Source organism: Muntiacus reevesi, chromosome 4, assembly GCF_963930625.1.
Source record: "Muntiacus reevesi chromosome 4, mMunRee1.1, whole genome shotgun sequence".
NCBI classification, from domain to species: Eukaryota; Metazoa; Chordata; class Mammalia; order Artiodactyla; family Cervidae; genus Muntiacus; species Muntiacus reevesi.
The window spans coordinates 86,097,125-86,112,494 of NC_089252.1; the positions used below are offsets into that span (position 1 = coordinate 86,097,125).

The following is a 15,370-nucleotide window of genomic DNA, read 5'->3' on the forward strand; positions in this document are numbered from 1 at the left end:
ATGCTAGTGTACATCACCCCAGGAGCCCCAGAGCTGTCTTCTTTTGCTCCAAATCACTGCATTAAGCTTTTTGGAATGAAATTGGAATATGCAAATTTTACTTTTATGAAGTTTTAAACGATTTCCATATTTCAAAAAGTATTTCATTCTGAGACTTTAAAGTCCTAAGAAACTTCAAAATTCCTTCATAAAAGTAGACATTTTTAACTTTCACAAAGGATTGTGCATGTTCAAAGCTAAAAGGCAGTATCTGCTTCTGAAAGCTTCCCAAATTTATGACCTAAATGCACCATTTACCTGTCACTGTCTTACCTCTGTGCCTGATGTTCACGAACTCTGGACAGTTGGATTACCATTTACTGCAAAGAAATGTAGTCTAATTTGTAAATTTATTAGACATATTCTCTGTGGAAGGAGTATGTTTATGTGCCTTCAAGTTTCCTGATTATTTCCTATGCAAAAGATTCTATTGAAAATATTCAGAAATGAATTTCTGTATTAGGAAGTGAATTGCACTATTTTCTCAGAATAAAATAAATAACATCTGGATGCCCAGGCTCACGGGTTGCTTACACATTGCAGAGTTTAAAAACAACCCTTTTGAATCAACGTATTTTTAGCAAGAAGACAAGCAACCCATGTATAATAAGATATTGAGAAATTTTATATCACCTGGGGATGAGTTCCATTTAATGATGAATAGTATTAAGAAGGAGAGAAATAATTATATTGCTTTGTTAAAAGAAAATTAATCATCTTCTGAGTATCTCAAGTATATCTTCACTCTGATGAGTTTACTAAAACAAACACAGTTATAATTTTGTTACAGCAGAAACATATGTAAAAGAGCAGTTTTGGCCTTTTTGCACAGTGAAATAATTTAGAGATTGTGTCTATATGACAAAGAATGAGATAACAGAAGTAAGAGACATTCATGCATAATGTAAGAAATGTTTTCTATTTTGGCTCTTCAGTCAAAACTTAGAGATATGATAGCTTTTACATCTTAGATGCTTACTGAAATAAGGTATTTTCCCACATATTTTATGATCTCTTAAATCTTCCGAGCTATTAAATAGACAAGAAGAAGTGCTTCTATACATTTTTATTTATCTTTATAATTTTCCACATAGCCATTGTAACCTTATTATTCATCAACTAAACATGAAAACAGAATTTTCAAATGAAGCCATCAGGCATGCTTCATCAGGCCATAAACATTCTAGACTTTGGAGCTGAAACCTTTTTTCCTTGATACGTACTGTTCTTTGTAGGTAACAAAGCCACAAGTACCATTTGTCATGAGAGTTCTCCATTCAAAAGTGTGTGAAATTAACTGCATTTTTCCTGCTTTGCATTTAGAGGAGTTCTCCCTTCTTCCTCTACAAGCCATTAAATAACTTAGTAACTAGCAAACCGTTTGCAGCTTAAAAATTCAACCCACCTACTTGTGATTTACTGTCAGATTTATTCTTTGAAGGTCAAGCCCAGCATGTGTTTCGTCCCACGTTTCACTGACTTCTCAGTCAGGTACAAATGCAGACAAACCATATGTAGAAGACACAGTTCATTCCACATGAGAGGAGATGATCCAAAGCATTGAATCAAACAGGTTGCATTTAACCAACATACACTCTATGAGGGTGGAAGAAAAGAAAAACAAAGCAAAGCAGATTTGGATGGAAGCTCCTCCCATGTTAACACTGGTGCCTGCCTATTTGTTGGATGACTACCATGAGCCTCTGGTTTTATATACACTGTTTAAATAAATTGATTGATTGATGATTGCTGTTGTTCTGTCACTCAGTTGTGTCTGACTCTTTGCAACCCCTTTGACATGGGAAGCATGCCAGGCTTCCCTGTCCTTTATCACCTCCCAGAGCTTGCTCAAGCTCATTGTCTGCTGCGTCAGTGATGCCATCCAACCATCTTGTCTTCTGTCATATCCTTCTCCTCCTACCCTCAGTCTTTCCCAGCATCAGGGTATTTTTTAATGAGTTAACTCTTCAAATCAGGTGGTCAAAATCCTGGAGCTTCAGCTTCAGCATCAGTCCTTCCAATGAATATTCAGGGTTGATTTCCTTTAGAATTGACTTGTTTGATCTCCTTGTAGTCCAAGACACTCTCTATAAGAGTCTTCTCCAACACCACAGTTCAAAAGCATCCATTCTTCGGCGCTCAGCTTTCTTTTTTTTTTTTTTTTTTATTAGTTGGAGGCTAATTACTTCGCAACATTTCAGTGGGTTTTGTCATACATTGATATAGTCCAACTCTCACATCCATTCATGGCTACTGGAAAAATCATAGATTTGACTATATGGGGCTTTGTTGGCAAAGTAATGTCTCTGCTCTTTAATATGCTGTCTAGGTTTGTTATAGCTTTTCTTCCAAGGAGCAAGCATCTTTTAATTTCACGGCTGCAGTCACCACCTGCAGTGATTTGGGAGACCAAGAAAATAAAGTCTGTCACTGTTTCCACTTTTTCCCCATCTATTTGCTATGAAGTGATGGGACTGGATGCCATGATCTTCATTTTCTGAATGTTGAGTTTTAGGGCAGCTTTTTCACTCTCCTCTTTCACCTTCCTCAAGAGGCCCTTTAGTTCCTCTCCCCTTTCTAACATAAAGATGGTGTTATCTGCATATCTGAGGTTATTGGAATTTCTCCTGGCAATCTTGATTTAAGCTTGCGCTTCATCCAGCCTGGCATTCTGCCTGATGTACTCTGCATATAAGTTAAATAAGCAGGGTGACAATATACAGCCTTTACATACTCCCTTCCCAATTTGGAACCAGTCTGTTGTTCCATGTCCCATTCTAACAGTAGCTTCTGGACCTGTATACAAATTTCTCAGGAGGTTGGTAAGGTTGTCAGGTATTCCCATCTCTTTAAGAATTTTCTACAATTTGTTGTGATCCATGGAGTCAAAGGCTTAAGCATAGTCAATGAAGCAGAAGTAGATGTTTTTGTGGAATTCTCTCGCTTTTTCTACAATCCAACGGATGTTGGCAATTTGATCTCTGGTTCCTCTGCCTTTTCTAAATCCAGCTTGAGCATCTGGAAATTCTCAATTTATGTACCATTGAAGCCTAGCTTGGAGAATTTTGAGCATTACTTTTCAAGCGTGTGGAATGAGGGCAATTGTGTGGTAGTTTGAACATTCTTTGGCATTGCCTTTCTTTGAGATTGCAATGAAAAGTGACCTTTTCCAGTCCTGTGGCCACTGTTGACTTTTCCAAACTTGCTGGCATATTGAGTGCAGCACTTTCACAGCATCATCTTTTAGGATTTGAAATCGCTCAGCTGGAATTCCGTCACCTCCACTAGCTGTTGGTATGATGACTCCTAGGACCCAGTTGACTTTGCATTCCAGGATATCTCGCTCTAGGTGAGTGATCACACCATCATGATTATATTGGTCATGAAAATCTTTTTTGTACAGTCCTTTTGTGTATTCTTGCCACCTCTTCTTAATATCTTCTCCTTCTGTTAGGTTCATACTGTTTCTGCTCTTTATTGTGCCTGTCATTGCATGAAATATTCCTTTGGTACCTTTAATTTTCTTGAAGAGATCTCTAATCTGTCCCATTCTATTGTTTTCCTCTATTTATTTTCATTGATCACTTAGGAAGGCTTTCTTATGTCTCCTTGCTATTCTTTGGGACTCTGCATTCAGATGGGTGTATCTTTCCTTTTCTCCTTTGCCTTTACTTTACTTCTTTTCTCAGCAGTTTGTAAATAAATTGATAGAACAACCATATGGGAAAGATGATACTGTCTTCATTTTACATGTTGAAATCTTCGGTTTAATGGAGTTTGGTTAATTGCTCATGGTCACATGATGACTTCAACCCATAAACCAAGGAGCACTTGGTTATGAATCTCATTTCTGTTCATTCTGCTGTTATGGTAGGGTTGGATAGAGACTGGGACTAGACACGGGGGGAGGGGCAGGAACTGAGAAACAGAAAAAAGGCTTCTCCCAAAATGTAAGCTCCATGAAGGAGCTTTTTCACCCCTTCTGTAGAGCCTGGACACATAGGCACTCAGAGGTGGCTCAAATGTTAAAGAATCTGCTTGCATTGTGGGAGAACTGGGCTTAATCCCTGGGTCTAGAAGATAGCCTGGAGAAGGGATGGTAACCCACTCCAGTATTCTTGCCTGGAGAATCCCATGGACAGAGGAACCTGGCGGGCTACAGTCCGTGGGGTCGCAAAGAGCGGGACACGACTGAGCAACTAACACTTTTCCCTTCCCTTTCAAATATTTTTTGCAAAAAGGGATGAAGGGAGAGAGGGAAGAAGGGTAGAATGAAGAAGGAAAGGAGGAAGGAAGGTTGATTTTTCTAATAATTGTTCTTGAAAATGAAATAGGATAAATCAAGATTGGGTGACTCTTACCTATGTCCCTCAATAGGTAGTCCATGGTTACTTCTTGGGGATAATATAGACCAGTTCTTCCAAACTTTAATGGGCCTATTAAACACCGGCAGCTTTCACTAAGATGCTAATTTCTGTCTTAGTAGACCTGGATAGTGTCTTAAGATTCTGCATTTCAAGCATACTCTCCAATGATAATGAGGGTGCTCATGACCTTGGTCTGCAGACCACCTGTGTATCAAGAGTGCAGAGTGTTCAGAAAGAATGTGAATGAACAATTTTCCTTAATCTCCTTTTCTGAGTTTCCGTAGTTCTAGGATTTGGGCAGGAATAAAATGAAGAAGGGTTAATAGGTGTTTACGGACTCACTTCAGAATTCTAAGGGCAGGATTAAAGTCCGAATAGAAGAAAGTAATCTAAAAGACACATGCAAATATAGACTTGCCTTGGGAAAGATCATGAGAGTTACTGTAGAAGCTAAGCAAAATCAAACCAATAGCAAAGATCAACCACAAGTGAGAAGGTGGTTCTGGTGTTTTCTGTTTCTTTATCATTTTGTTCTTGTAAGCTCAAAAGAAAAGACATGAGGCCTCCAGATTTTCCTCTTAATTTCAGAATTTTGCTTTAAACCTGGAGTCTTGTATGTGAATATAGAAAGAAAAATCAAGGAAGTCTTCATTTTTAAGATGAGCAAATGATAAAATACTACTTTGATCAATAGAAACTAAATTTGTAAATGTTTTCATTTCTTAGTATTAAATTGTTTTATGTTCTACTATTTCAGGTATAGAAAATGATATAAGCATATAGTCAAGTGTAATGATGAATATCCATGGAAACAGTATTCAGTTTAGGAAATCAAACCTAAAAGGCTAAATTTCCCAGTGCTTGCCCTATAACCCTTTCTCATTCTTTGCTCTGTGAAAGCGCTAAAATACCTTCAACTTGAAGTGTTTTGTTTTTATACATTTTAAAACATGTTTAATACTTCCTTAATATTGCTTTATATATTTTGAAACTTTCTATACATAGTATCAAACTGCATTTTGAAAAAATGTTTTCACCTTTGTAAGGCTTTTCTGTGTTTATAAAATCTCATACATTTTTCACAGCTATGTGATATTTCATTTAACTTTATGCACTTTGATTTGTGATAATGTTCACATTTCACAATACTTTATGTGCTTTCACAATGCTACTATTTCCAGTTTAAATATTTGGTATATTAATACAGTTTTTACATGACCCATGACATGGTTAAAAACCTCTGGGCCAGAATTCAACTGGGTAGTAGTTCTGATCTATAAGAGTTTGGAGAAAGTTGACAACAGTTCACTCAGCTGTTTTATTGAAATTCTCATCTGTGAAATGGGCATTTTATTACCCATTTTCTGAAAGTTATTATAAAGAGTAATTGAGATGATTGTTGCCATAATACCCTAAAATTTATAGACCTGATACCAGTGTAATTTTCTTATAAAATCAAGTCTTCTGGCAGGTCAATGGCTTTATACAATGGATGTGTTCTTGAGACTGTGGCATATTTAATGAGTTTTTAAACGTAATGTCTACTTTTGACTTTGATGTGTCAGGTATGCTTGCTGTTTAAAAAATTCTGGTTTTTCTGTTTAAAAACTCTTATTTAAAAACCAACTTCTTTGTTTTTTTCTTTTGGCTTCCCATTGATAAATATGGCTCTCAGCTTAGTGCCTTTATTGTTTCCGACCCTCTAGGTGGCATTTAGGGTCTTTTACCACAGTGTACCATTTAGTAAATAGCTCTGTGATGGCTCAGACGAGCCGAAGGTGCCTCGGGGACAGGTTTTTACCCAGACAAATTGAAATGGATAGTTGAACACTTACCCAATTAATTTATTAAATGTGCTCAGTCAGTCTGGATAAATCAAAGAAATGTGCTTCCCCCCTCCTTCATCAGCAGCATGAGACTGGCCTGAAGTGTATGAGATAATTACCTCAACTTTCTACTTCATCTTTGCCTGTGCAGACCTAGACTAATTTTCCCCCTAGTGAACAAACTAAATTATTTTCACCTCTTCAGAAAATCTTGAAAACTTTCGGCTTTTAGATACTGCTCTGTTGTGCTTTCTACTATAATTTAACCTTTTGTTTCTGTTAAAAACAAAACAAAACTGGGGCATCTTTGATTTCCAGTTATGTAACAGTTGAATGATATATTTGTTCCCTTTCACTTATAAGAGAGCTGATGTTTAAAGTAGATTCTATTATGTAGGTTTTTAAAAAAAATTATACTAAGGGAGAAATCCTGGACATTTGTTTTACAGATGGCAGCTGAATGGCAGCGATATTGATTTGAGTATGGAGTATCGTTATAAGCTGATTAGAGGAAATCTTGTGGTTATGAACCCCAACAGAAATTGGGATACAGGAAGTTATCAATGCTTTGCTACGAATTCAGTTGGGACAATTGTCAGCAGAGAAGCTAAGCTCCAGTTTGCCTGTAAGTGTGTGTTTACATGTATAACAGATCCAACATTTAAAAATATATAACTGACTTTGTGTGGTCGTTTTGTACTTCAGAAACAGTATGAGGATTTTTATTAATTAAGGAAATAGGCTGAGAAATTAATTCAATATGTTTTTTATCTCTATATACTGCACAAAGCAGAGTTTAAAATGTGTGTGTGTGTGTGTGTGTGTGTGTGTGTGTGTGAATGTGGATGTATGTATGCATGCCTGTTTTCTGTTTGACTATTTTGTAAGGATTCTGTTTAAGGGAGGAAAAAGAATCTAGTTAAGGATGTGTTTATTCATTAGTTACTCTGTGCTTTGTACTATGATAGAACTAAAAAGAATGTGATCGAATTGTCAGTCATGACCTTTGCTCTGGCAGAACATTGAAATTAGAGAATTACATCTAACATATCTGAAAATATAAAGGAGCAAAGGCAGTGAGAAAGAAAAGAACGTAACATATCTTTGCCCTCCATTGCAGTTTTGCCCAGCTCACGATGACCTTCAGAGCAACCCCCATGAGGTCTGGCTCTGGAGACAAAGTCTGTACCTTGTTAATTGGACCAGGGTGAACCCATGTCCCGTCCTGAGGAAATCACATGCTTTTTAGTTGGGAATTTAGAATTGAGACCGGAGACCTAATTTAGCCTTTATCTTCCTGAGGTATATTTAGACCATTTTCCACTTTTTCTTTCTTTTTACTAGTCTGTCTTTGTTTTTGTGTGTTTCATATATAATGCATATCATTATTGCCTTGGTTCTAAGATTTCTTTTAGTTCTTTACACCTCAGTTATTCTGAAATTAAAATGCAGATGTTCTGATAATGTGGTAGTAGTCTTCCGCTACTGCCACAAGCCACTAATAAATTGATGATGTGTCATTTAATGCATGGCTTATTCTTTTGCTTTCTGTTTTTATAATGGCAGTGGTTGGTGTTATTCCTGCCATTATATTCTGTGTGTTCTTTTTTTCATACTTCTTGCTCTTTCACTTCTTTTGTTTTCTGTTTTTTTTTTTTTCTCTTTGTATATATATATATATATATATATATATTTTTTTTTTTTAACCTGTATCTTCCCTGGGTAATTTGATAGTTTGCAGGAGACCCTGGTTCTATTCTTGGATCAGGAAGATCCCCTGAAAAAGGGATAGGCTGCCCACTCCAGTATTCTTCAGCTTCCCTGGTGGCTTAGTTGGTAGAGAATCCACCCGCAATGCAAGGGACCTGGGTTTGAGCCCTGGGTTGGGAAGATCCCCTGGAGGGGGGCATGGCAACCCACTCCAGTGATCTTGCCAGGAGAATCCCCATGGACAGGGGAGCCTGGCAGGCTGTAGTCCGTGGGGTTGCGAACAGTTGAACACTGAGCAATTAAACACAGCATAGCACATGTGTGTGTAAATATATACATATATTTAATTTTCCAGCATGTAGCTTGGTTTAGATCTCTTAATCTGCTTTGCTTAGAACTTGAACATTTATTTTGTTATACTTACACCTCCCATAAAGAATTTAGGAAATTTTCGTGTATCTATTAGTTGTTTGTTTGATTTATTTATATTCTTAAAAGGGTAGAAAGGGATTATTTTTGTCTTATTTCTTGAAATACTTTTTATTTCAGGTTGTTCTTTCCTATGAATTTCTGTTTCTGATTTATTGAAGCCACATCTGTTTGCTTGTGTTATTCTGAAGATATAGTCAGTTTTCTAAAATGTCATTTTGGTTCTTAGAGGCAGTCTTTCTTCCTTGTTTAATTTGGTCCTCCAATTTTTATGCTTAAAACTTTTAATAGGTTAGAAAGCAAATTTTGTCCAAGGTCAGCCTTTATACACACATGTCAGTTGATTACCCTGAATTTGCAGAGGTCAGATGCACTTCTCTGATCTACAGGGGAAGGTGCAATTTCGAGTCTTAATTTTGTATTGCCAGGAGTCTTTCACAAAATGCATTATTTCTTCTAACTGTATTTAAGTAGGGACTTCCCTGGTAGCTTCAGCTGGTGAAGAATCCGCCTGCAATGCAGGAGACCCCCGTTTGATTCCTGGGTCAGCAAGATCCACTGGAGAAGGAATAAGCTATCCACTCCAGTATATTGGGGCTTCCCTGGTGGCTCAGCTGGTAAAGAATCTGCCTGCAATGTGGTAGCCCTGGGTTCAGTCCCTGGGTTGCATAGATCCCCTTGAGAACGGAACAGCTACCCACTCCAGTATTCTGTCCTGGAGAATTCCATGGGCTATCCCTGGGGTCACAAAGAGTCAGACACCGAATGACTTTCACATATTTAAGTATATTTCTTAATACATATAGAAATATTGGAGTATATTTTTACTGTATGCTATGCTTTTCTAATATCTGAAAAAGTATCTTTAACTTACAAGTTTTTCCTTAGTCTGTTCTTCCAATATCTGAAAAAGTATCATTAACTTCCAAGGTTTTCCTCGGTCTATTCTTCCTGGAGAATGTAACTTGTTTGAAAGTACTTCTTAAAGTATATCATGCCTTTTGCAGTCTGCCCCTACTTCATGGCCAGTAATTTATAGGCAAAGTGGGATAAAGTTGTTGAGTCTGGGATTTTATTTTACCCCACTTAGAAGCTAATAAGCTTGCCTGTTGCTGTTTTATGGATGCTACCAGAAGACACGATTTCCTGGATCAGTAACAAAGAGGTTTATTACTCACTCATAGCAAGCTCCATGCTTCAATTCCCCTTGCCCTCAGGTCCCACAGAGGTGATAGGATTTAGCCAAGATGGATGCTGCATTCTAGGAGGAGCACTGAGATCAGAGAATCCACCTCTTTCATAGCAAGCAGTAAGCAAGCCTGCTTTTCCTACAGGGAGAGCTTGTCTTATTTTTTTTTTGGCCAGGGTTCTTTTTATTTTTTTATTTTTATTTTTTATTTTTTTAAATTTTATTTTATTAGTTGGAGGCCAATTACTTCACAACATTTCAGTGGGTTTTGTCATACATTGACACGAATCAGCCATAGAGTTACACGTATTCCCCATCCCGATCCCCCCTCCCACCTCCCTCTCCACCCGACTCCTCTGGGTCTTCCCAGTGCACCAGGCCCGAGCACTTGTCTCATGTGTCTCACCTGGGCTAGTGATCTGTTTCACCATAGATAATATACATGCTATTCTTTTGAAACATCCCACCCTCACCTTCTCCCACAGAGTTCAAAAGTCTGTTCTGTACTTCTGTGTCTCTTTTTCTGTTTTGCATATAGGGTTATCATTACCATCTTTCTAAATTCCATATATATGTGTTAGTATGCTGTAATGTTCTTTAGCTTGTCTTATCCCTCCTGGTTGCTCTCTGAAAACCTTTTCATGAGAAATGGGCCTGGTAAGGAATGATTGGGCCTTTCATTCTTGGCAAACCCAGAAAATCTTAAAAGGAAGCAAGAACACATGGAGTGGATTGCTTCTCCCAACCAAGTTTTTCTATTTTTGACTTGGTACTACTGTCCTTGAATTTCTCTTTTGGGTGCATCCCGTCAGGATAAGTGTGGGGAGTAAGGTACAGAATACCTTGCTATTTTTGTTGTGATTTCCCTCTTTCATAAAGAAAACCCAGAATGTACCATTTAGTCCCTTGGGTTTCCCTGCAGTTTATCCTTATCTGCCTCATAAGTTTTATTTTCTCATTTGCTTGGCATGTGATTGCTTTTGTGGTTTTTGAGATACAGTGATATTCTTTCGTCTTGTTTGTTTTGTAATTTTTTTGATGGTTTCACATGTGGTTTTTGGAAGTTATGAAGAGCAGTATTGGGTATTCTTAGTATGATGCCTGATTGAGCAGAGAAGATAAAAATGAATTTTTGAGGTACAGGCTGAGATACAAGTTTCTGGTAAAGAAGCCAAAGAAGGTGGCAAAAAGTGGAGAATATTTAATACGTCAGAGTTTTAAGTTACAAGGCGTTAGAAAGCATTGCTTTCACTTGGAGGCCTTGAAGGGATGTAATACATTCACTGAAAGAAGGGGTTAATAAGGAGACTTGTATTCCTCCAAGTATATCCTTCTAGGTGCTCATGACTACAGGGAGTGACTGGTTTTGCCACAGGTAAACAATTAATGAAATGTTGTTGTTGAAAAATGTTCTAATTGTTCACTATAGCTATGTTTGCAAGCTTAGTAATACTTCTTTGTTTCTGTTAGTCATGAAAAAATATATTCAAAATGTTCTTTGTGGAGAAATGAATAAATAACATTATCTTCAGTGCAGCACTTTTAACACTGATGAAAATGCAATGAAATTTTATCTCACTGTTCAAGATGCTTAAAAATAGTATTTGTAATTAAATGAAGGTGAAAAGCTCATTCATAGTTTAAGCAGCCTGCTTTATATAAGCATCCTTTATCCATTTTAACAGATTCTTTGTGTATGATTTTTGAAGCTTTTAAAATATGTTTCCAGGTGTTTTTGACAGAATTTTAATTCCAACCACAAAATGTTAGGATAGTACCTCCAAAACTACAAGTATCTTTGCTTTGTTGACAATTAGTTTTACTTCTCTTATTCTTGAATTTCCTGTCATTCTTTGTTAAAATGTTTTCATTTTACCTATTTCGAGGTGCAATACATTTTAATCATGAATTATATTGGACATGCAAATGGTATGGAGAAAAGTATAAAGAATGCCTGTGTAGCTGCCACTTATCTTGAGATTTAAAAATTCAAAGTACAATTAAACTTACCTGGTAACTCACCTTGATGACATTTCCTTCTCTCTTAATCTCCCTCTGAATAGGTAGTCACTGTTCTGAATTATATGTTTTTTTTTTTTTGTCTTTTTTTTTTATTGTTTGAATAAATATGTATGTGTTTCTAAGCAACAGATAAAATTATTACCTTTTTAATTTCTAAACATTTATGTAATGACATCAAGCAGCATTCTTACATCTATACTACTTTTCATGTCAACATTATATTTGTGAATATCTGTTAATATTTGTCAACATTTGTTACTGTTCTAGTTTTAAATTGTGCAAATCTAGTGAATACAAAATTGTATTGCATATTTCAGTTTTCTTTTTAAATTAAAATGTAATTTTGGTTTTAATTTGCATTTCTATAATTACAGTGAAATTAAGTTCATTTTAATATATTTGTTGACCACTTGTGTTATCCAGATACTTTTTCACTGTATGGTAGTCTTTTTTTTTTTTTTAAACTTAAGAGTTCTTTGTATAATCTGGATTAATCCTTTGCCAGTTATATACGTTTTTCCATTTTAGTGGCTAGGTTTTTTATTTTTCCTTGATGCTGTCAAATGATGAACAGATGTTCTTAATTTTACATTAAAGTATTGATATTTTTTTATAGCTCACGTTCTCTCATGAGTTGTTTAAATTTTTTTCTTCCTTATCCTGAAATGGTAAATACATTTTCTTAAATGTACTTATAAAAGTTTAATATTCTCCTCTTTGCATTTAAGTCTTTAATTACCTAGAATTGGTTTTGTGTATCTTGTGAGGTAGATAAACTTGTTTATTTTATTTCAGAGGGGAAATCAACTCTACCAACTCAGTTGATGAATGAGGCCATTCTTAACCAACTGTAAAGCAATGTGTGGTCATGTCTCTGACTTTTTTGGAATTTTGTGTTTGGAAAATCGTAGTGTTTGGAAAATCGTATTGTTTGAAAACTGTGTGAGTTTTTGACTCCATTTATAACTTTTATATGAGTGCACTTTCTCTCACCTAGTACAGTGTTGAATAGGTCTTTTGAGCCTGAATATCCCTGTCTTGCTCTTGATTTTCAAGAGTGACCATTTCACCATTTGGTATGATGGTCACTCTAGATTTCATAGATACTCTTTATCAAGTTGAGGCAGTTCTTCTCTGTTAGTTTTTAATCAGGAATTCTTTATTATTGTAAATGCTTTCCTTACATTTACTGATATAGTCATTCTGTTTTTCTCCTTTAACCTGTTAATACAGTGAACCATTTTTAGTATTAACCAACCTTCTAGTCCTGGGTTAGTTTATGATTGGCTTTTATGTTTTTTAATAGTTGGATGTTAATATCTGTCAGTATTTTGTTTAGTATTTTGCATATATATCAATATAGGATATTTTCTTTTCTTCTCTCCTACTGTACCTTTTTTGCTTTCTTATCAAAGTTATTTGTCTCTATAAATGTATAGAGGATTACTTCTTATTTTATATTCCCTATGAGATTTTGAAAAATATTGAAATTGTCTACTTCTTGAATAAGAAGTAAAGCATACAAATAAAACTATCTGGGCCTGGAGTTCTCATTCAGGAAATATTTTAACTATCGATTAAATCATTTGAATAGTTGTAGGACCAACCATACTATCTCCTACTTTGTGGTAAATTGTGTTTTTTCTTCTAGGAATTATATCCATTTGGTTTTTGTTTTTTAATGAATTGCCCAAAAGTTGTTTTGAAGCATCTTCTCAATCTTCTTGTCTGTGCTTTATCAATATATACATTCCCTATTTCATTCTAAGTATTATTTTAGTATCAAACCTTTCAGAATTTAATGTTATTCCTTGCTTTTGAATTTTTATACTCTATTTCATTCATTTCACTCTTATGTTTACTGTTATTCCAACTTCTTGGATTATTTTACTGTTCTTTTCTTAATCTCTTAAATTGTGTAGTTAATTCCTTACCTTTCTTCTGTTCTAATTTAAATATGTATGACTTTAAATTTTCTCAAAAGCACAGCGTTAGCTGTAAACCAGGGTTCTGACATGTAGTATATTTATTGGTTTAATTTTATGTCTTCCCTGGTGGCTCAGATGTTAAAGAATCTGCCTACAATGCGTGATACCTGGGTTCGATCCCTAGGTTGGAAGGATCCCCTGGAGAAGGGAATGGCAACCCACTCCAGTATTCTTGCCATGGACAGAGGTGCCTGAGGAGCTACAGTCTCTGGGGTTGCAAAGATTTGGACATGACTGAGCAACTAACACTTCCACACTGTCTATAAATTTTATGATTTCATTGTGATTTTCTCTTGGATCCATGAATTGTCAGATGTGTGTTTTTAAATTTCCAAGCATATGGAATTTTTCTAGTCGTCTTTGGTTACTGATTTCTGACCTAGTGGCCTATTGACAAGAGAAGTGTCCTCCTTATGTTCTTTGGGTTAAAGTCAGCAATTGTTTTCAAATCATATATATCATTAATGATGCTTTATCTAATTAATCTATCAGTTTCTCTCACAGTGATGGTAGATTGCTGTTCATCTGATATTTGATTATTTTGCTTTTTGTAATTAATAAATTATTGATGTATGAAAGTTTAGAATGGGTATATTTTTGGTCAGTATGAGGTGACCCACTATCTCTAATAAAGCATTTTGCCTTATAGTTTAAATATTAATATATTAATACAGAAATGTTAATATTTGTGTTCTTTTCTTTGGACTGAGTGAGAATTTATTTTTCCTTCAGTAACATCAGATGTTATATACTCTATTTATTTTCTTATAGTAATCATGCTAGAAAATTTACGAGACATATTTAACAAATTCTAAATTTAACGTCTCCAACAATAGAAAAATATTTTAAACTGTATTTCCCTCCTCCTGGATGCTATATTAATATTATTGTTGTCCAGTAGTTTAGTTAAATTTTATAACACCATTAATTACATATTATTGCTACTGTTTCTTTTATTTTCTAGTGTTTCTTTTATATCTGAAATAATGTAAGCCTATGCATACTTCTTCGTAGTTTGGGAGTTTCTTGTTTGTTTTTAAGAAAAATGCCAGACGTCTGCTCACATCCTATTTATTTCTCCTTTCCTAGAGGGAACAACTTTCAACTTTTTCATTGACTCTTATTTACTTCATTTTTTTGAAATTATTTGCTTATTTGCTACCTCTTGATTTTTCAATTTTAAGTATTACTGTTGGCTATCAAATTTGATAGCTGATAGTTTAACACTTTCATACCACCACCTTGCCACCACAGAAATGTAAGGTTGCCTTTCTATGAGTTTTATGAAAGTAACAGCATTTTTAAACTCACAGCTCGTACAAAAACACAAAAATTAAAAATAGGGAAATCCACACTATATTCCATTCTCTGTACTTTGATTGGATAGAGTCCCAAGTGATGACAAGCCCATTCCTCAACCCAATCTTCATTCAAACCTCCACAGAGAATAAACATTTCACCTGCCTCCATATGTCAATGGTTAACATTTGAATATGCATTAATTCAGGGCATTTTATCTCAGGCTTTTATTGGGTCAGAATTTGAATTAGGTCAATATTCAGTGTTTATATTACTATGAATTTATAAATGATATTCAGAGCTGACTCTTGTAGCACACTATAATTATAATTGTTTTTCCTTCCATGAATAATTATTTTCCTTCAAATTAGTAATCTTACTTTTTAATTTTCTGTTTTTCTATGTTCTTATACTTATGTCTGGAGAAGGAAATGGCAACCCACTCCAGTATTCTTGCCTGGAGAATCCCATGGACTGAGGAGCCTGGCAGGCTACAGTCCA

The 15,370-nt window shown here is 35.4% G+C and overlaps 1 protein-coding gene across 1 annotated transcript in view; it reads left to right on the forward strand.

Annotated features, from left to right (window-relative positions):
* CNTN3 (contactin 3) overlaps positions 1 to 15,370 on the forward strand; it is a 392,050-nt gene that overhangs the window by 145,301 nt on the left and 231,379 nt on the right. Inside the window, exon 4 of the mRNA XM_065935286.1 lies at positions 6,682 to 6,857. Within this exon, the coding sequence (XP_065791358.1) occupies positions 6,682 to 6,857 (176 nt within the window). The remainder of the gene's footprint in view (positions 1 to 6,681; positions 6,858 to 15,370) is intronic.